Genomic DNA, 21,598 nt, shown 5'->3' with positions numbered 1-21,598 from the left:
TAGTTTTCTCATATATCTCATGAGAGCTTAAAAACTATTGAATAAATACCTTGGGATTAAATGTTGAATATATATAAACATTCTTTTATTATTCACAAAATCTTGAGACAGGAAAACTTGCCACACCACTCTCTATGGTAGGTGGCAGGTTGACTAGTGACATTGAGCAAGATTATGGATTTGTTAGGAACACATTTATGAGAAACATGCGATCTATGTGTTCGGTTTTTTTTTTTTTTTTTTTAGTCAGGCCAAACAGTATTACTGACATAACTAACTTAACAGCCATAAAACTCACTCATCAAAGGGAAAAAAAAAAAAAAAAAAACGTTCTTCAAGAAATATATCGTCCAAAAGTAAAAGGAAAGGGAAAAACATTTTGGCTACAATAATTTCGGATAGTACAACCGTTAAAATTTTCATATATGCATCCTTACAAATAAATAATTAATATAATTATAATGTCAATCTTTGTTTAGGGGAATGGACTGAATAAGTAATGACAATACTCGGTCCTTAGTTTCACGGTTCCCAGCACCATATCCATCTCCGTGCTGGTACATGCATTGGGCTGTCCTTGCAAGGTTCAATGCAATTTCAATAAATATTTGAGAGAAGGGAGAACTCGCAACTCGGTCTTCATTCATCTTCTTCCATGTTGCACTAATCAAATACTTTATGTACTCACGGGCATCTTCTTCACTTGCACCAGTTTCATTCATATAACACTGGATTGCTTTTGGGACATCACCTCTTTTTAACTCATCCTGAGTTTTTACATATATAAAAATGGATGTTAGCCTATGCTAGTGCAAAGTATTCAAAAGATTCATGATGAAACTCTTAAGATTGTGTAGTTTATGAGTAAGGAACCTTGTGAAATTAATGGATAATCCATTGTTTTTATTTTTTATTTAAAAATCAAATCAAATCATTCTTTCTCTAAGTTTAAATTAGTAAAGGTAATTCTAACATAAAGGCACTCCATATGCTCCGCTCAAAATTCATTTTCTTTCCCTTATGTGTGTGTGTTTCTAAAAAAATTAAAAAAATTTAAAGAGTATTTTTGAAAACATGTATATTTTTAATTAGAAGTTAGTACATTAAATAATGTTCCCTTAAAATGTTAAATTGTCTAAAGATGACTAACAATATAGGATGGAGGAAGCATCTGTTTGTTTCTATACTACCCTATAATTTCAAATTTAAACGACATTTATATGTGTGGATGGTGGCAGTCCCTTCCTTTGTTTAACACCAATTGTTGTTATGCTTGATTTATTGACTATCAATTACTTTTCTTTCAACAACAAAAAATAAGCTACATCTATAGATTTATAATATTTAATACAAAACATGAATTTTTTTTTTTTTTAAAGTTAACATACCGTAGATGTTCCAAGATCATCTGCAAGTCGTAAAATTGTTGATGACCAACGGATTATGTTGGGGCACTCTTTTAGGCAATCCAAGGCTTCCTTTGTAATTGGATTTGTGACAAAAAAATAAGCATGCACTAGTACAGTTGGTCCTGATATTGAAATCCATGCATTCTCAATGTATTCTTGTAGACTCGGTGTATATCTGTTGTAGTACCACTTTGCCTCCAACAAATAAGATCTACATAAACCTACCCACTGAAAATTTATTGTGGAAAGATGAATTAGGTATTCAAGAAAAAAAAAATGTTGAGAATTAATATTGATGAATTTAGAAGTCAATTCCATACCGCTTTTTTGAGGTATTCAATGATGTGGAATCTTTGTTCCTTCACAATATCCAAAGCCATTTCATTAACTGAATTGTGTAGAGCAAGGAAACATATCTTCATATAATCAGGGAGTTGATCCATTGCATTGATATCCCATCTGGTATCACACAATGTAGCCACAAGTGATCTATATGTTAAGGTAGCGTTCAAGCAAATGAGGCATAGTGTCATTAATACTAATAATTATTTTATGAATTATTATATGTATATGGCATATGCACCATTCCTATCATAGCATGTGAACCTCATAATTGTGAGACCCACATATTGTGAGAGCAGTGATATATATGTTAGATGCATGAGATGCCTTCTCCATTAATACAAACCTTTCAACAACATCTGTGAAGAGCTCAAGTTCATCCAAAGTTCCATATACATCATAAACATCATCAATTGTTGTTATCAGTGCTAAGACCCTGGTTAACATTCTCCTACAATATCCAAATTGAGGCTGAAATATTATTCCCACTGTCCAAAAGAAATTCTCCACCTGTCTATCCCTCACAAAACTCAAATTCTCTGCAAGGCCTGTGCTCTTCCACCACCTTTGTATGAATCGAAAAAGAACAAATGAGTGTTAGAATTACAGCAATTAATGCACTTTGGTACATTTCAATTAGGTAAAGCAAACAACAGCATAAATTTTTAGGCTATAAATTATTTGATATTTATTTCTCCTGATGCCATGAGATAGAATGTTACGTTGACACTTGTTTTAGATCTGCTTGGTGGGCTGCTTGTACAATGTTGAAATCCAATTCTGCAAACTCAAGCAAGATAGGGTTCACGTCTTGATTGTGTCTATATATGTCAATGAACCATCTTGCTTCCAACCTAAGCATCCTCCAATGCAGTGGGAGCTCCAAGGAATGGTTTATTATAGCAGCAAGATTTTTTTCTTTATTCTGCTTAACGTATTCTTCTAGATGTTTGGTTGAGAAATCTCTTGCTTCTTCCAAGATATTTTCACCTTCTATCAAAAAGAACGAGGCTTCATATAAGGATAGCATGCCCTTGGTATCCTCACAAAGGCATGCCTTGAAACTCCCTCTCTCATCCTTGAAACTATTGAAAACTTCTGCAATGAGCAACACCACTGTGTTAACATAAATGACAGGTTAGGCATTAGGGTAAAAATTAAGTCTATACATTAGGTTTCCAATTATATTCAATAAGTTGCATTGACCAATTCAACGCAACTAGTATTATATTTTTCAAGTAGAGTTAAATTCAACCCCATGATTTATTAGTTAATACAATCATATGGTTGAATTTAATGAAGAACTTAAGTCGTAGTGCCTATAGAACTGAATCCAACTTTCAATATCCACCGACGATTTTTTTTTTTTTTTGGTTAGATCCTCAAATACCTTGAGAGACACTATATCCATGTTGTCTTAGGAGTCGAAATTTAAGAGCTGTGGCATACGAATTCTCCGTCTTCCATGTATCACCACCATGATCATTATTGTACACACCATCTATTATTCTTTTAATTTCTTCTTCAAAGTGAGAAGATAATCCTAGTCTTTGCAAGATTTCTATCAGCTCAAGTTGCTCTAGATGGTCCACCACTTTGTGAAGCATCATCCTCACTTGTTCCTTCAACATATTAATTTGTCTGGTGCACGTTTCCCCCTACATCACAATTTTTCATCAACAAAGTCTATTCAGTTCCATTATTAGCTACTACTAGCACTATTAAAAAACTTACAAAGAAATGCTACTAGCACCCTAGCATATATTTAGAAACCCCATAATCAAATTTTATGGCTTAATAACTTTTAATCCAAAACTACCAATTAGTTTAATGCAAGTGATTAACCAAATTTCATATTGCAAACATAACCATACATGAACTAAACCATATAAAGAAAACAATATGAAAATGCAGAAAAATAAACAAAACCATGCTAAATACCAAGAAGTGTTTAGGAAGAGGAAAACCCAAGCACCGGGGCAGAAAAACCTCCCCCCCCCCCCCCTGCCCCCCCACTATCACAGTCGAAAAATCTCCATTAGCATGAATAGTTGCAATATAAGAAAGACTATGAACCCCCAAGCTCATATCACCCTATATAATTGAGCCCTCTAAGCTCTAGTTAGCACCTGACTTCACAAAGCCTTTTTTTGATCTAGTTGACCAGAGACACCATTGTTGGGCTGCCAACAGAAAGCCACCAAAAGATTTGAATTTGAAATGACCCCAAAGATTTCCAAACTTTCAACACAACTCACAACAGTTTGTATTTGGTGAATGAGGGGAAGGTTACAAATTTCTCTCAATGATGTAATAATGGTCAAAGAAATGGAGAAGAGAGGTTCCGTAGAAGATTTAGCTCTAGGCAAAGGCTATCTCTTTTTCTACAATGTTGGATGGGATGAAATGAGCTCTTTTAAGATCTATATAATCATATCACACTCTCTACCTAGTCTAGCATGTACAAGATATGAGTTTTGGCTTCTATGAAAAAACTAGAAAAGCATATCAAGAAAAAATAGAACATTCTATCTGCATGCTATTTGCGACCTGATCGTTCTCAGACATCCCTCGTTATTATCTACCAAAAATCTATCTACCAAAATTCATAAAAGTGCGCTTTCCAGGCCTAGAATCTAGGCACAGCCGGTCAGAGTTAGAGCTAAAATTTGTATTTGTAACCTTCCCCTCACAACAGTTTGTATTTGGTGAATGAGGGGAAGGTTACAAAACTCTCTCAATGATGTAATAATGGTGAAAGAAATGGAGAAGAGAGATTCGTAGAAGATTTAGCTCTAGGCCAAGGCTATCTCTTTTTCTACGTTGTTGGATGGGATGAAATGTGCTCTCTTAATGTCTATATAATCATATCACACTCTCTATCGAGTCTAGCATGCGCAAGATATGAGTTTTGGCTTAAATATACGAAAAAACTAGAAAAGCATATCAAGAAAAAACAGAACATTCTATCTGCATGCTATTTGCGACTTGATCGTTCTTAGACATCCCTCATTATTATCTACCAAACCTGGGCACAACTGATCAGAGTTAGAGCTAAAGTCTAACCACTAAGCTACGACTGCATGTTGATGCTTGACAATAAAAAATAAAATATTTGAAGTAAACTTAATACAATTCTTTTTTCTTTTTCTTTTTTTTTGGGGGATTAGAACTACTTAACACAATTCTATTCTACTGAATTAAACTACCCATCTCTAAAAAGGAACATATAAAAAAAATTATAATTAAAATCATTCAAAAATATTCAACTTCACTTCAAAAATTAATCATAACTTTTAATGTTTTAATGTTTTATTATTTTATTTTATTAACTTTCTTATTTAATTTGTAAAAATATGCTTGAAAATCATTAAATTTTCATCGATCATGCATATAGATATATTAGTCAATTTTGCTAATTTTATGAATTTAATATCTGTCCCTACAACAAAATGTATTTTCAGTGAGGAAAAAATTCGTCACTAAAAGTCCAGTTTTTCGTCACTAAAAACCTTTAGTGACGAAATCGGACTTTTAGCGACGAAACTCATTTCGTCGCTGAAACCCCGTCGCTAAAAGTCCTAGCGACGAAAAATTTCGTCACTAAAAGTTCGATTTGTTTTAAAAAGAAAAAACTTTTAGCGACGAAAATGTTTCGTCACTAAATGTTTTCCTTGCTAAAAACACTATTCAGTGACGAAAATATTTCGTCACTAAAAACACTTCAGTTTATTAAATCATATTTAATGACGAAAACTTTCGTCACTAAAACTATTTTCGAGTACATATAGTGACGAAAAAATTCGTCACTAAAACTATTTTTAAGAAAATCCAGGCACATATAGTGACGAAAATTTTCGTCACTAAAACCATTGCTTACAAAATTTTGCTACATTTAGCGACGAAATATTTCGTCACTAAAACAATTTTTTGTTGCTATATTTGTGAAGAAAAAATTCGTTGCTAAAACTTATTTTCTGTTTTTATTTTTTTTCATGGCTTTGATATTAATATGTAACATGTCATTACATTATGAAAACCTCACATTTGAATAACACATTTATTTCAACAGCACATTTATAAATAATCGATCCATACATTCCACAAGTAAAAAATAAAACAAGTATCCAATTCAAACTCCTTCCATATAATAATTGTTTGCAATAGATACAATAACTCAAGATGCTTTATAACAATACAAAAAATGTAGCATAGTATAATTAGAACCAATGAAAGATGTCCTCATATATCTTCAAATAATGCCAAAAGTAAATCTCCTAAAAGCCACCAATAAGAAATCTGCACAAATATAAAAACAATACTACATTAAAATCGTAAAGTAAAAATATTAACTATGTTATAAGAAACAGTTCTAACAATGCATCAAGAGTAGCTACACCAATGAATTAAAATCACAACTCCTAATGCATAAATTGTAGAAAGCAAATATAGATTTTCAAGTGTAATATAATACAATTAGTTTCAAATAATACAACAAAAAAATGTTGCTAGGTAATTATACATGCTAGTTCAGCCAGGAAAAAAAAAGAAAAAAAGAGGACAATGTTTTAGTTGACCTTTGAACAACAAAAGGAAAGTCAGTGATACTATGATACTCAAAAGTTCACAACTAATTGCCAATTAAGAAAGCTATAGGCAAGATTGCATTTGAAAGCAAGACCATGCAAGATCCAATTACAAATCATTATTGGTTGGGGGAGGGGGCAACTGCCCCCTTCAAATATTAAAACTTTCTATGCAATAATGAAAACTTCCCATTCCAATGTGAAAGAATGTTGGGCCAGCTTTTTTTTTTTTTTTTCAAATTTATTATATTGGAAAAGAAGTGATGATTTAACACAACTTGACTATAAAAGCATTCTCAAACATTTTATGCCTTTGAAATACTCTGTTATGCTTATTGTTGTATTACATTAGGTGGATCTACTGAATTAGAATATTGGATCAATTGAAGGATTGATTTCGATCCACAAATTTAAATGAGTAAATGCTAAATCAAGATTTACAGCTGATTTAGAAGTGTCAAATCCAATAACATATGCACTAACACACATGATATTCTTATTTGCATCACATCAGCAATGTATTAAGATGTATCTATTGTGGATCCATCTATATACCCATCATCAAATTTACTTGGAACTTAATAAGAGTTGTGTGAACATAACTTATCATTGACTCTCCTGCAATCAACTAGGATCTAGGATGAAATCATGCCAATATTAGTTTCTTGTGTGATTTCAACAATTGCATTAAATTAAAGCAATCGAAAATTTCAACTGTGTTATACTATAATCTTTAGTGTCAGCTTGTCTTGAAATCATCCATGTTAGGCGGTGTCATGTTTGAGGAAAACATAGTAACTTTATCTTCTTGAAAACTATTGATTGAGGGATATGCTTAGATGATTCTTATTCCTTGTTGTTTTGGGTGCCAAGTGGGAGACAACTATTTATTGGATTTCTCAATTTTTTGAGCCCAAACAAGAGAAAGCTTGAGTCTTCCATTAGACAAAAGGAAAAGCAAGGCACAAGTCCTATCACCAATGGTTGCCTCAAGTAGCCAAAATAACACAAATCTAATGTGTCATTAGACACTCGTTGTTCCAACAAAACTTGTTATGCAAATCAAAGGAAATGTGAAGATAATTACAAAACAAGATTTTTTTTTTTTTTTTAAAGCTTCATCTTGGCTTGATTCCCAAATATTAATGCTTGGGGGTCATTAAAATTTGCAATTTATCACATGTAAACGCGTACGATTATTTATAGAGAATTAAACCCCAAAATAAAGGTAATCAAAAGCCCCATACGTTTATAACTATCAGATCTATCAAAACCCAACAATAAATATTCCAAAAAAAATCCCAAAATAAACATGTGGCAGTTTCAGAACAAACCCACAGAAAAAAGAGGATTGCATTAAAAAAAAAAAAAACAAAAACAAAAACAAAAAAACATAGTAGAGAGAGGTCGAAGTTATGAACTAACAACCTGAGGAAAAATATTATTATGATTAAAGGCACATAAATTAAATAGCTTGAAATTACAAAGGAACTTAAAACAAATAAGCGAGAAACTAAAACGCAAAATCCTAATTCCTATAATCCTAAAGGTAAAAAGTGAAGTTTAACTTAACACGCCAACCATCAGTGAGGACAAATGCTCTGCATCTCATAGCTTAGGATGTCTTATGCCTTGTTGGGCTCATGACATCTCAAATTAATTCAGGATTAAACATTTTTATCATCATCCCAATTCCAAACAAACCCCTAAAAAATATTTTTATATATTTAAATCAAACCAAACAATTGCAAACCCAAAAAACACTGACTATTTTAAATAAATAAACCCTTTTATTCCTTTATCAAAAAACCAAACAAAAATTTAAAAAATAATTGAGAGTCAAGACAGATAGAGAGAAGTGACTTACAATGTGAGTCGGTGATGATGCCGTCTCCAGTGTCGGTGTGGGCAAGACCATAGTCGCCGTGTCAAAGGGATCCAATCTTAGAGAGAGACACATAGAGAGTCACAGATAGCTACGACTTACCAAAATAAAAAACAACATAAACAAAAACAAAACCCAAGCCCACATCCCAGTAATTGTTTAATTTTAAATAATTAAAAAATATATATATTTCATATTCTATCACCTGAGTCCGAAACAAAAAGAATTAGAGTCTCACCTCTAAGTTCTCTAAAAAGTCAGTTGCTCTCCTTTACGGCTTGTACCACTACCAACAGGGATTAGATTGAGAATTTGGGGAATCTAAAGAAATCTAATATTATAATATTATAATGAAAAAGCAAATCATCTAATATTATAATGTTCATGATGTGATTAGTTGCTGCCACAGTTAGATTGATAGGACCACACAGACAAGCAAATCATTTAGGGCCATACACACATTTTTTAAAAAAAATTAATGAAAAAGACAACAACGGAAGTCCCTAATTATTTTCCTTAGCTTAGTCAAAGGTGTTTATTTTAATAAAAATTAAAATTAAAAAAAAAAACCATGGAAGTTAATATTTTTCCCATTATTTTCCTTTGTTTTCTCTGCAGCCAAACAGGTACCAAAATTTTTTTTTTTAAATACCTCATTCATCAGTAAAAGTAAATCCCAGCGACCTCAAACTCTCCGATCTGTAATCTCAGACAATCTAAACCAAAAAAAAAAAAAAAAACAAAAGCAAAATCACGATCAACCAAAAAAAAAAAAGAGAAAGAAAGCAGAGTGAGAGAGCGAGATCTAACCGGTGTGTGAGAGATGGAGAGTCGAAGAGTCGGGGGTTTGGGTTTGGGAGATGAGGGAAGGGCTGTGGTGTGCTCAGATCGGCGGCGAGATAAGGGAAGAGGCGGCAGCGTGCTCAGATCGGAAAGGCGAAGGGTCGCTGGTGTGAGGAAGGTGAAAGGTCGGCCGGTGTGCGAAAGGAGACCAAGGGTCGGCGGCTGCGAGGGAGAGTGAGGGAAAGAGAGGAAAAACCAGAAAAAGAGAAAAGTGAAACAAAAAAAAAGGGGGCTGAAGCCCATATTAATATCAAACTTTTAGCGACGAACTCGAATTCGTCGCTATTGGCTACCTTTAGCGACGAACTCGGATTCGTCACTGATAATGTACTAATATTTATGATTTTATTTTTAGCGACGACTTATTTTCGTCACTATTTGTCACATTCAGCGACGAAATGGTTTTCGTCACTAATGGTGTTCTACTAACACCTTTAGCGACGAAAATATTCGTCACAAAAAACTTAAACTTTTAGCGACAAATTATTTCGTCGCTGTAGATGAATTAAGTCCGGCACCAACATTTTTTCACTTGGCGCTTGGTTCATCACAACATATATTTATGATTTTATTTTTAGCGACGACTTATTTTCGTCACTATTTGTCACATTCAGCGACGAAATGGTTTTCGTCACTAATGGTGTTCTTACTAACACCTTTAGCGACGAAATTTTTCGTCGCAAAAAACTTAAACTTTTAGCGACGAATTATTTCGTCGCTGTAGATGAATTTTGTTTGGCGCCAACATTTTTCGCATGGCGCCTTGGTTCAGCACAACATATAGCGACGAAATCTAATTTTCGTCGCTAAATATTACTAATTTTTTTTATAAATAGCGACGAAATTTATATTTCGTCGCTATATAGTACTTTTTTGTGTGAAAAAAATTTTCCTCACTAAAATTCGTCACTGAAAATACATTTTGTTGTAGTGTGTATTTGAGTTTTAATTAAGGGTAAATTATAAAGTTAGTCCCTATCATTTCCACCAAATGTTAATTTAGTCTCTAACCTTTTAATTATGTCAATTTGGTCTCTAATTTTTTCAATGTTGTGTCAATTTAGTCAATATCACTATCCGTGGATAGAAAATGCTTATGTACCAAATGGAATAGTAAAAAATTATTTTTCATACCACATTAACTGCCAACTGTACAATCATGTCAGATTTAAAATTTAAAAAAAAAAAAAAAAAAAAAACTCAAATTAAAATCTGCACACGTGAGATTGGATTCATCTCACTAAATGGTTCTAAAATCCCAAAAAGTTTCTCTCTCTCGTCAATATCATCTCCATAGCTACCGTCATACAAATTTCTCAAAAATTAGGTGTTGGTTAACAGTTTGTTTAATTTTCTCCTACAGGCTTGCTTTACGAGCTTGGGCTATAAACGAATGCAAAGCACCTTGTGAAACCGCTGTTGGCAGCTCATAAAAAATGGATTCCTTTTTCTTTTTATTTGAGAAAGGTTGTCCACTATTCTATAAACCTCTACGGGTTTTCAGGTTTGGCAATTTGAAATGATGGTAGATTTGTTGGCAGGTCTACATGATGATTCTATAATATCTGGAAAGTAAAAAAGAGTAGTAGCAAATCACTCGTTTGCAAAAGGATCTGTGGCACAAGGTAGTGTAGGTTTGATCCTAGTGGACTAACTCCTCAGATTTTTTGAGCTGGTTTCTAGACCAGCTTTCGTTAATGGGATTGTTTCTTTTAAACAATAATTTTTCATTTTGTTGCTACGGAGATGATACGAGAGAGAGAGATACTTTTAGGGATTTCAGAACTAGAAGAATCAGATATATGTGCAGATTTTAATTTGGGTTTTTTTTTTTTTTTCTTTTTTTAATCTGACTTGTCGGGTTGGTTGGTAGTTGACGTGGCATGGAAAATAATTTTTTATTATTCCATTTGACACATTAGCTTTTTTAATTCAAGGGATAATGGCAGGAATTAAATTAACACAACACTAAAAATGTTAGGATCAAGTTGACACAATTGAAAGCTTACAAACCAAATTAACATTTGGTGTAAAGAATAATGACTAACTTTGTAATTTACCCTTTAATTAATTATTAAATTAATTATGATATCATCGCGATTTGACCTTAGTTGATTCAACTTTAAAAACCGTAAACCTCTCCCTTTACCGATTCTAAAAACTATGAATTTGACTAAGCTCAAGTACTTTCTACTCGAATATATTTCGACCCAGAAAAACATATTAAAATGAGAGAAGGAATACCTAAAACTTTGTCACTTAACTAAGCCAATACATGCAAGTACTTAACACTGACTAAAGAAACAATAACAAAATGTACGTACCACATATTCAATTCTTAGGGACTTAATGTAATCATGGTTCCAAATGGAAGGTTGGTAATTTGCTGATCTCCGCAAAATATCGGGACTATTTGAAACTTTGTTGGCGACCATGCATTGGACAGGACGAGCAAGGTAGCCATTTCTGGTCCTAGATGTTACAAGTAAGATGGGATCTTTAGATGAGACAGGTGCTCTACTGAAATTGTACATAGGGAGTGAGGTAAGTAGTTTAAGAGCCATTGTGAAGCTTAGTTGCTTACTAGGGTTTTTGGGTGGAACTAATGGGTAACTTGGGAACATTTACTTCAGATATACTCCTTTATATACATCCCTGGGAGGTTATCATGTTTGCTTTAAGAACAAGAAAAATATCCAAGGAATTCAAAGGGATACAATCAATCCATAATTGACGGTGATTCTAAATGTGTGGTTGATAGAATCACGTAAGGCTTCAGGCGAGCCATCTAGAAAATTCTTCTGGTGGTCGAAGATTTTAAGTTTTAAAGCATAAACTGTAAGAACAGGAAAAATCTGTGATTAATAAGGAATTCACAAAATATCGTCAGATACAAGAAATATATCCAAGGAATTCAGAGGGATACAGTCAATCCATAATTGACGGTGATTCTAAATGTGTGGTTGATAGAATCTCGTAAGGCTCCTGGCAAGCCATCTAGAAGATTTTTCTGGTAGTCGAAGATTTTAATTTTTAAAGCATAAGCTGTAAGAACAAGAAAAACAAATATTGTAGGCTCATATTTTTAATTTTTAAACCACTTAAATTATTTGTTTTAAATTTTAATAATATTTTTGTACCTCATTTTTTAGTAATTTAAAACAAATATTATTAATATTTATGTCCACAAACAACCCCCCCCCCCCCCCCCCCTCTCTCCCTTTACTTCTACACTCCTTAACTCAAGTCTTCCCACATCATGTGTCAGTGGGCAGAATGCTACAAAAAGAAAATTTCGAAACTTGTTCCTTTCGTAATGTATTTTGTCTAATAGTATTTTCTTTGTCTCATTTTTTTGTATTTACTTTCTATCCACCAATCACATAGTTTCATGTTTTTTATTTTTATTTTTTCTATTTTAAACTTTAATAATTTTTTTGTAAGGAAAGAAAAATATATATATGTAAAAAATTGTGATCAATAGAATATAAGATGAAATGCAAACATTGAGACAAATGATTTTTATTATATTTTGTCGGTTAGTGCTACATGTCCAGTTGTCCTATCTAGTTAATTTGAAACTTTTTTTTTTTTTTAGAAACGGTTATATTTAGGGTCTGTTTAGATATCACTTATTGCTAAAAACTCAAAACTTAAAACACTGTAACAAAATGATTTTTAAATATGTGAAAAGTGTCATGCGACCTAGTTTTAAAGAAAAAATTGCTAAAAAAAGAGGTTTGTGAGTCCCTTGAACAGTGCACAGGATCCACAAAAAACGTTGAACGCTGAAAAATTTCAGTTTTCAGTGTTATCCAAACGTGCACTTGATCTAGCCAGAGTGGTTCTAGGACAACAACTTTGATGTGACAAATTTTGTATTGTTGTTTATCACTTTCACATAAACTCATAATTTTTTTGGGACAAAATTTAGTTACAAAATTAGTAGTAAATTAAGGCTACAACCTTACTTAATATCATTAATATTATTACATATTTTAAAATTTTAACTGTTAGATTGCATGTTTTTTACACTCTTAATACACATCTCAAGTTTTGTACCAATCGAATATTGATTATTTACTATATAATTTATAAGCTTATATTTTATACATAATTTTAAACCATAAAAACTTGTAATTTAAACAGTTTATTAATGATGACATAGCTATTGATCTTTAAGTTATTAGAAATTTTGCAAACATGAAGGATATAAGAAAAAAAATATAATCCAATGATAGATTTGACAAAATTCACCTTCAATAAAAAGATATTGAGTAAAGTTGTAGTTTTAGGCTACAACTAATTTTGTTGCTAAACTTTGTCCATTTTTTTTCCTATCATTCACAATCTGGCACATCACAGTTGTAACAAAGTTGCAGTAAAAACTATATTTTCTCATTTGAACTAGATGACCGATCCAACTCTTATTCATTTTAGGTTTAATGTTATATTCTTCCCTTGTATTTGGGCTAGCTAGACTGGCCCACCAACCTTCTCTTTGGCTGGTGAGGCATGGGCCCCTTTTTGGGCTTATTTGGGTCTATTTGGTGAAGAAATTTTCTAGGCTTCTAATCCATGACGTTTTGTGAATAGTATCAAAAAGTGTCAAAAATAGTATAATGAGCTCATGAATAGTATCAAAAAGTGTAATGGGACCCATGAATAATAGCAAAAATAAGTTGAATAGTAAAAAAAATAGTTTTTTAAGCAATTCTAAATGCACACTTAGGCTCCCTTTCAAGATGGCCTAGTGATGAAACTCGTTGGGTTTTGTCACCCATGTTGTGTAGTGAAGATGGTGGGCCTTTGTTGGGTTTGCTGGCCTGCTTCATGGAGGGAAGGATATTGGTTTTTTGTTACGCTTGGCGGTAAGGGGGTCAATTTTGTATGGGAAGTCATTTCAGTTTGATTAGAGGAAAGAAATATTTCAATATCAGTTTATACTGGTGTACTGTTTCAGACTTATTTGCTATATATATATATATATATGTTTGTACTTTGTATTTATTTATGTAAGTATGAATTTATGAATTTTTATAGAGATAATTATAGATTACCCACTTGTGGTTTAGCCCGAATTTAATTTACCCACCCGTAGTTCATTCCGTCTATGCTCTGTAGAGAGTATGTGGGAGAGGAGTGTTTGATCTAATTTTTTGTTTGATTTTTTGATGAAACGTGTTAAAGTAACGAAAAAATTAGAGGTGGGTTACGGAGCATAGACAGAATGAACCACAGGTGGGTAAAGTGTCAAAAATAAAACCACAAGTGGGTAAGTTGAATTCAGGCTAAACCGCAGGTGGGTAATCTATAATTATCCCATTTTTATATTTATCAACAATAAAATCCACATATTTTATAAGTCTAAATATTAGCCTAAGGACATTAACAAATATATTAGCTTAAATAACATGTTTTTTAAATAAAATAAAATAATTCACATTTTTAACATTTTTTTATTTTTTTCATTATTCTGGCTGAAACACTAATATTGGCCGAAACATCAAAAACATGTGCAATACAAACCAGTATAGGTTAGTATTTTATTCAATACATTTTAAAGAAGTACCGATATCAATTTAATGACCGATTTGGTATATTTTTCAGTATGACTAATACTGGTACGGTATTGACTTCCTTGCTTAGTAGAGCCCAAATCATATAGAAAGTGTGGATTTTGAATTGGTTAAGTTGGCCCAAGCCATGTGGTGTGGGGTAGATTTAAAGGAGTGCAATTTATTTTTTAAATATAATAAAATAAATAAAAACCTCAACACTCTCCTACATCTACGTCGAAATTGAATAAAAATTATTAAATGTGTTGTATGTTTGTTAAGGTAGGAAATTATCAAATACTATAATAACGGCCAAAAAAAAAACAATAAAGAACGTAAGACAACTATATGTAACCCATCCGCCACAAAATATTGTGGACCCTACCCTACTGTGATCTTTTGGATTTAATTATCTCAAACTTCGTCCACAGTCAGGGGCGGCGCCAAATGGACAATTGCCCACCTGGCCCACCCAAATTTTTGTAGAGGACGTTTAGATGCAGTGTCCACGTTTTGCGTCCAAGTTTTGCTCTGTTTTTTTTTTTTTCTGCTGCTGCAGGAGACAAGCGTGCAGTGCGCGCACTGTGTACGTACTGTGTGCGCACTGTGCATGTACTTTTTTAGCAATTTTTTATTAAAAGTGGGTCTCGCAGTACTATTTACACATTTAAAAATTATTTTGTTACAGTGTTTTCAGTTTTCAGTTTTCAATTTTCAACAATAAGTTCTATCCAAATGGACCATAAATAACAAAAATAGGAGGAAATAAAGCTCAAGCGTAATTACTGTTGCGTGAGTTTCAAGGTTTTTGTCCTTTTATAGATTTGTTCCCTCCTCTTAATATGGTTGGGCCATCTTAATTTTTGTATCCATTTATTTTTCTTGTTCTGTTTCGTGTGTGGATTTGCTTTACAAATTTCATTTTCACTTATAAAATAATCATTGGACTATTGTTTTTATACTTAAAGGAAACTTCATTAAATATGGAAGAAAAATAAAATCCTTAATAATCTATGAATGTGCTTTAAAGCTCAAAATATATATATATATATATATATATATATATAAAAGATTAAAAAAAAACTATTAAGAAACACAAGTTTTAATTGAAAATATTATTATTATTGCCTGATAAAAATGATAAAAGAATCACAAATTTCTAATGTAGTAATTTATTCTTCGCTAATAAAATTTGTGTAAGCAATAAAATGTAAAGATAATTATATAATAAATTCTAAAGCTCAATAATGTTTTCGTGTTAAACTTTGAATTTTCAAGTGTATGTAAGTTCACAATTTCCTTTTTAAAATAGTTGTACTTGAGTTTTCTAAGTACTAAAATCTTTTATGAGAATTGTAAATGGAATTTTTAACTAAAAAATTATTCATGTGTAAATGAATCCCTAATAGAAAAATAAAGTATAGCAAATATGGCTAATGTTATTTTTTGTGTTTGTGCCCATGTGCGTTGCATATAAATTTTGCTCCCCTGAACTTAAATTCTGACTCTACTACTGTCCACAGTTCAATATGAGAAAACTTCCATGAAGGAGGTTTTGCCTTCGTTGACCACAAAAAAATTGTGGAGCCTTTATTTAGAGTATCATCAAATATCAATAATGCTACCATGCAGGATCAATTGAACCCTATACAGTTTATACAATAAAAAAATTTTACAAGTTAAGTTAATTAAAATACATAATTAAATAATGTTATTGATGAATTACAAGACTTTTGATGTAAATGTATATAACTTTATTTTGCCTAGATGGGAGAATAAATAATAAAGGATGTATATAATAAATTTGTATTAATTACTAGTAATATGGAGTTAAATGTATCTAAGAAAAATTAAAGTGTATGACTATTTATTTTTATTTTATTTTAAATATAATTCGATAATTATGATCAAGAATAGGGAATTTGAACCTTAAATATTTTCGTTAAAAACACCAAAATCAAAGTTATTACCAACCAATTGAGCTGCAAGATCTTAGCGTGTTTGAATGTTTATTACATTAACTTAAGTCATGCAATTATAAATTGCATCCGCAAGTGAATTTGAAAAAGAATGTCTAAATTTACTATAGACTATTTGTAAAATATGTATAGTTTATTGAAATTTTTAATAATATAAAAAATAATAATGTTTTTTTCTACTTCACTTCAACTCATCTGTCAAATGACTACCTGTGGGCCAAAACTATAATTATGATTTCTCTTCTTATTTTCCTTCCTCCTTTCTCCTTAATAATTTTGGGGGTTAAACCTAGATCAAAAATCACCATCCATTCCCATTTTTCATCTTCTTTGTTTTTATTTGTACAAAACAAATGAAAATCTCAATCTCTCACCATTGTCCTCCAAGCCCCCCACCCCCTATTTTTCATCCTCTCTAAAACTCCAATTGAACAAACCTTAAGTGACTCCGCTTTTCTAGAGATATGGTGTCTATAAATGTGTGGTTGCTAGCATTTCATAAGGCTTCAAGCGAGTCATCTAGAAGATTCTTCTGGTGGTCATCGAAGATTTTTAAAGCATAAGCTGTAAGAACAAGAAAATTATCCAAAGAACCAATCCATATTGTCAATGATGGTAAATGTGTGATTGTAAGGAATTCAGAAGATTTAATTTTCAGGTGGTCGACGATTTTTAAAGCATAATTTAGTCAAGTCCTTATGCAAAGTGGGTCAGTCTGGTAATGTTTTTGGCTTTTTGCCTGGAGTGGTGATTATCATTTACTCTTTATTATATACTCACGGTACACAAAAATATGATTTCACACTTTTAACTAAGATCATAGATGTATGGAATATGCAATACCATGTATATAATAAAATTTTCCTGCAGAGGTTGTGCCGTTGTAGTGGCCTTATAAATCTTAATTTTCTCGTTATTTTGTTCTTAATCCTTTGTGCTCTGTGTTCTTGTGTTATATATCTTTTCTTGTGAAAGAAACCCACAAGATATTCATTACGATATTCTAGTAGTATATGTTAAAAGGGCCAGTTTAGACGCCAATATTGAATACAACGGATTTATCAATTTATTGCCAATTAGACAATTATGTGATTGCAATTACCACGATTTAAATCACAACCACAGCAAGTACCAACTCTGCAAATAAAGTGATAAAACATTATAAACATACAAAATTGAAGACAAAGTGAAAAACTAATGGAGAACAACTCCAAAGAAGGCTATAATTCACCATGTCAAGGAAGGGAGAGGTGCAGTGGTTCCCTTTCTCTCTAGAGGTTTCAATCATGGCTTCCTCATGTTGCGACTAAAACTTTAAGAAATGAAAAGATGAGACTTCTCTTTCCCTTTCTTGTTTCCCCCTTCTACACAGTGGCAGAGCCATAAAAAAATTTTGGATTCTATCTAGTTAGCTCAACTAGTAAACTATCTGATAATTGAATAATTAGAGATCTGGAGATCAATCCCCTCTTACACCAAAAACTAATTAGTGTCTTGGTCTGATGATAAAGAGCTATCTTCGAGAGCAAATGCCATAGGTTGAAACTATATATATATAGGATCATTCTAACATAAGCCCCCCCCCCCCTCCCCCAAAAATGGGGGTATGGTACCCACCTATATCTAAGCCGTTAATTTACTATGGTTTTGATCTTGACCATTGATGTAATTTTAAAGGTTTTTGGTTACCGATTAAACAAGTTATATATATAAACAAAAAAAATTAAAAAGTCATCACGCTTTTTAGCCTTTTCTCTTGTCTCACGTTTGCTTCTCTACCTCTCTACTTCGTTTTCTTATTGCTCTATTTGTCTCTCTAAACAAAACCCTCAAATCAGACAGTTGATACTACATCTGCGGCGCACCCACAAAACCCTCAGATCCCGACGCACCCACAACCTCAAATCGGAGGTGCTTCTTCTCATCCAATCCAACTCGTTGACCCTGCTCTCTAGCTTATTCTCTTCCAATCCATATTCAAATCAGCAGCGCACTCATATCCAATCCAATTCGGTGGTGCTTCATCTCTTCCCGTATGACTCAGCAACTGTAAAGTTGTGATTTACAACTATTTTGTGTTGGCTTTAATTCCATGCCAAATTTTATTGTATTTTTATTCAATCTTTATACCCTGTATTTTATGTGGGATTTTATTGTAAGGGTTGTGTGTTAGAGAGACAGAGAGTGTGTGAAGCCTCAAGCTTTTGAAAGAAGAAGATTTCTCGCAGGTATCTCACGACTAAGCATCCAGCGAAGTGATGCATGTGCCCTGCACATGACTGGAATGCGAAGAGTCATGACAGATGGTGACAGCTGGTTTTCACGAGTGTCTCGCAAGTAAGGCCTTCCCACGAGACACCAGCGAAACAGTCTGTTTTGCTATTTTGTCCTATCTGCTCTACTACATTCTTAATCACACTATATATACCATCATTACCCACATATTGAGTAGAGAGTTTTTCAAAAGAGAAAACCCTAGCCTCAACATTTGAGAGTATGAGATTGTCATACCCACAATTCTACACACAATCCATTATGGTTATCCTCTACTCTTACCTCTCTATTTTTAAATCCTTGAAAAGTTGATAGCCCAAACACTTACCACACCCACATTGAGTGTCTAGTGAGTTTTGGTGCTGCTGGGAAGCATTGAAAGAAGCCAAGCTTTGGTGGATGCAATTGGGCGCATTGCGGGATCCGAAAAGCTAGAGAAGACATAACTCCGTGAAGTCTGTTGGTAGCAGGAGCTTGGAGGGTCTTTTGTTATTCGTGTACTCCAACTTTATTCTCTAGTAGATCGATTACCGCTTAGAAGGCGGCAGAGAGGTTTTTCGCTGAGTTCTTCGGTTTCCTCTTCAATAACACATCGGCGTGTAATCTTGTATTTGTATCTCTCTTCCTTACTCTTTTAGCTTTCATTTTACTGCTGTGTATTGTTGAATATGGCTTAGAGTAGTCTATTGGTTGTTCGCTCGCATTTACTCTTGTTTTCGCACTTAGATAAGTTAGAGTAAAATCAACTAAGCCGTAATTTTTAATTTGGGGTCTAAACAAGCTCTTGTGTTTTTAACACAATTCCGAGGTTTCAATTGGTATCAGAGCGAGTGCACTTGTTGTGGTTTCATTACCTAAATGCGATCCAAGACCCTTTTTATGATGGATCGGTCACAATCTCTAAATGCTCCACCATTCTTTAATGGAAGCGACTATGCTTTTTGGAAAAGTTCGTATGAGGGCATTTCTTTGTTCTATAGATGAGTCAGTATGGGATTCTGTTGAGTATGGGTATGTTAGATCCACAACAGCCAAGTCCGAATGGGACAAGGCAACTCTTGCGTTGGCAAATGCCAATAGCAAATCAATTAATGCTATATTTTGTGGTGTGTCTACTGATGAATTCCATAGGATATCACATGTGAAGATCGCTAAGGAAGCTTGGATGATTCTTGAGACTACCTACGAAGGTACCAAGAAGGTCAAGGACACAAAACTTCAAATGCTTATCACTTGATTTGAAGAGCTTAAGATGAGTGACAATGAGTCATTCGATTCCTTCTATGGGAAGCTCAACGAAATCGTGATTGCCAAGCTCAATCTCGATGAAAAGATTGAAGATGCTAAGGTGGTGAGAAAGATCTTAAGGTCCTTACCGGAGAGCTATCGTGCGAAGGTTACTGCTATAGAAGAAAGCAAAGATCTAGATGAGACTAAGATTCAAGAGCTAATTGGATCTCTCCAAACATATGAACTTGGACTGCCTTCTTACAAGCCAAGCAAATCTCTTGCACTTAAAACCATTAATGAGAGGATGGACGAATCTTCTGAAGAAGATGATGTGGAGAAAGTAGTAGCATTGCTTGCAATGAATTTCTGGAATTTTCTGAAGATGAAGAACAGTGGGAAGTAGCAAAGGAAAGTTCTCATCATCCAAAGGTGGTAGAAAGGAGTTCAAGAAGAAAGATGGGAAGGACTCTCATTCCTCCCAAGAAGTTGTGTGCTTTGAATGCAACGGCCATGGACACATCAAGAAAGAATGTCCCAACTACTTGAGAGGGAAGGGCAAGGTGTTTGCCACTACTCTTAGCAACTCCGAAAGCTCAAATTCAAACTCGGAAGAAGAGTGTGACAGCGACGGGAACTATAGGGCTTTCATGGAAATTACCTCCATTAAATTTAAAGATGATTTGGGCAATTTGATAAATGAACTTCGTGAGCATTTTGAGAGTGAGGAAGTTGAAGAATCGGAAGATAAAGATATATGCCAAATTGAAGGAGAGAGCAATCTTCAAGAAGCATATGATTCTTTGCTAGAAGATTGTGGAAAACATGCCAAGGCTGCAAATCATGCTGTGAGAAAGATGAAGAAAATTGAAGAAGAGCATAAGTGTACTCTTGTGCAACTCAAGGAGGCAAAATATGAAGTTGAAGGACTCAAGGGAGAGCTAGTTGAAGCTTACTCTAAGATCAAGTTTCTAGTGCTTGAAATAATCCAAGCCAATGTCAAGGTTGAGCATATCTCCACCAAGAAACTTGACAGTGTGTTGTCATCACAAAAATCTTCACATGACAAGACCGGTTTGGGCTATACCAGAGAAGGAAGCTCCAGCAGCGAACCAAAGAAGGAAGTAAGGTTAGCCAAGAGTGTTGAGAAACTTAGAGAAGCGATGACTTAGACTGAGACCCCTACTGCTGATAAAAGAACCAGTGATGTAAGATCAAAAGTTAAAGGGAAGTCATTACCCAAAAATCAGAAGGGGCCTCAAGTGAAGCATGTGTGTCATCATTGTGGCGTTCAAGGGCATACAAGACCTAACTATTTCAAGCTACATGCACTCAAGAAATCTAATTCGATGCGTGACCAAGAAAGTTCAAAGAAAAAACCAAAGGGAACTCAACCCCAAGGAGAAAATGAAGGACATCTCATTGAAGACATCATGAAAATGCTGAAAAACCTCTCTCTATGCCTTGCTAGCTTCACTCCGAGGTTGAAAAGCTA

At 33.5% G+C, this 21,598-nt stretch overlaps 1 protein-coding gene across 1 annotated transcript; it reads right to left on the bottom strand.

The window, feature by feature from the left end:
- Positions 1-363: 363 nt before the first annotated feature.
- LOC142621137 (myrcene synthase, chloroplastic) lies at positions 364-11,629 on the bottom strand. The gene is made up of 7 exons (XM_075794448.1): positions 11,390-11,629; positions 3,142-3,409; positions 2,474-2,849; positions 2,098-2,316; positions 1,730-1,868; positions 1,389-1,637; positions 364-767 (listed from the first exon to the last, which is right to left on the bottom strand). The coding sequence occupies exons 1-7, from the start codon at positions 11,627-11,629 to the stop codon at positions 465-467; spliced, it is 1,794 nt and encodes a 597-aa protein (XP_075650563.1). The 3' UTR covers positions 364-464.
- Positions 11,630-21,598: the final 9,969 nt, after the last annotated feature.

This window comes from Castanea sativa, chromosome 12 (genome assembly GCF_040712315.1).
Source record: "Castanea sativa cultivar Marrone di Chiusa Pesio chromosome 12, ASM4071231v1".
NCBI lineage: Eukaryota > Viridiplantae > Streptophyta > Magnoliopsida > Fagales > Fagaceae > Castanea > Castanea sativa.
This window is presented reverse-complemented; position numbering and strand designations above follow the sequence as displayed.

Excerpts from the sequence above, each read along its gene's own strand:
- LOC142621137 (XM_075794448.1), bottom strand. The coding sequence starts at position 11,629 with ATGGCTCTTAAACTACTTACCTCACTCCCTATGTACAATTTCAGTAGA. Across the intron at positions 1,869-2,097 it reads TTCACAGATGTTGTTGAAAG|ATGGGATATCAATGCAATGG; the intron begins GTTTGTATTAAT and ends GTGTGATACCAG. Across the intron at positions 1,638-1,729 it reads TTGAATACCTCAAAAAAGCG|TGGGTAGGTTTATGTAGATC; the intron begins GTATGGAATTGA and ends ATAAATTTTCAG.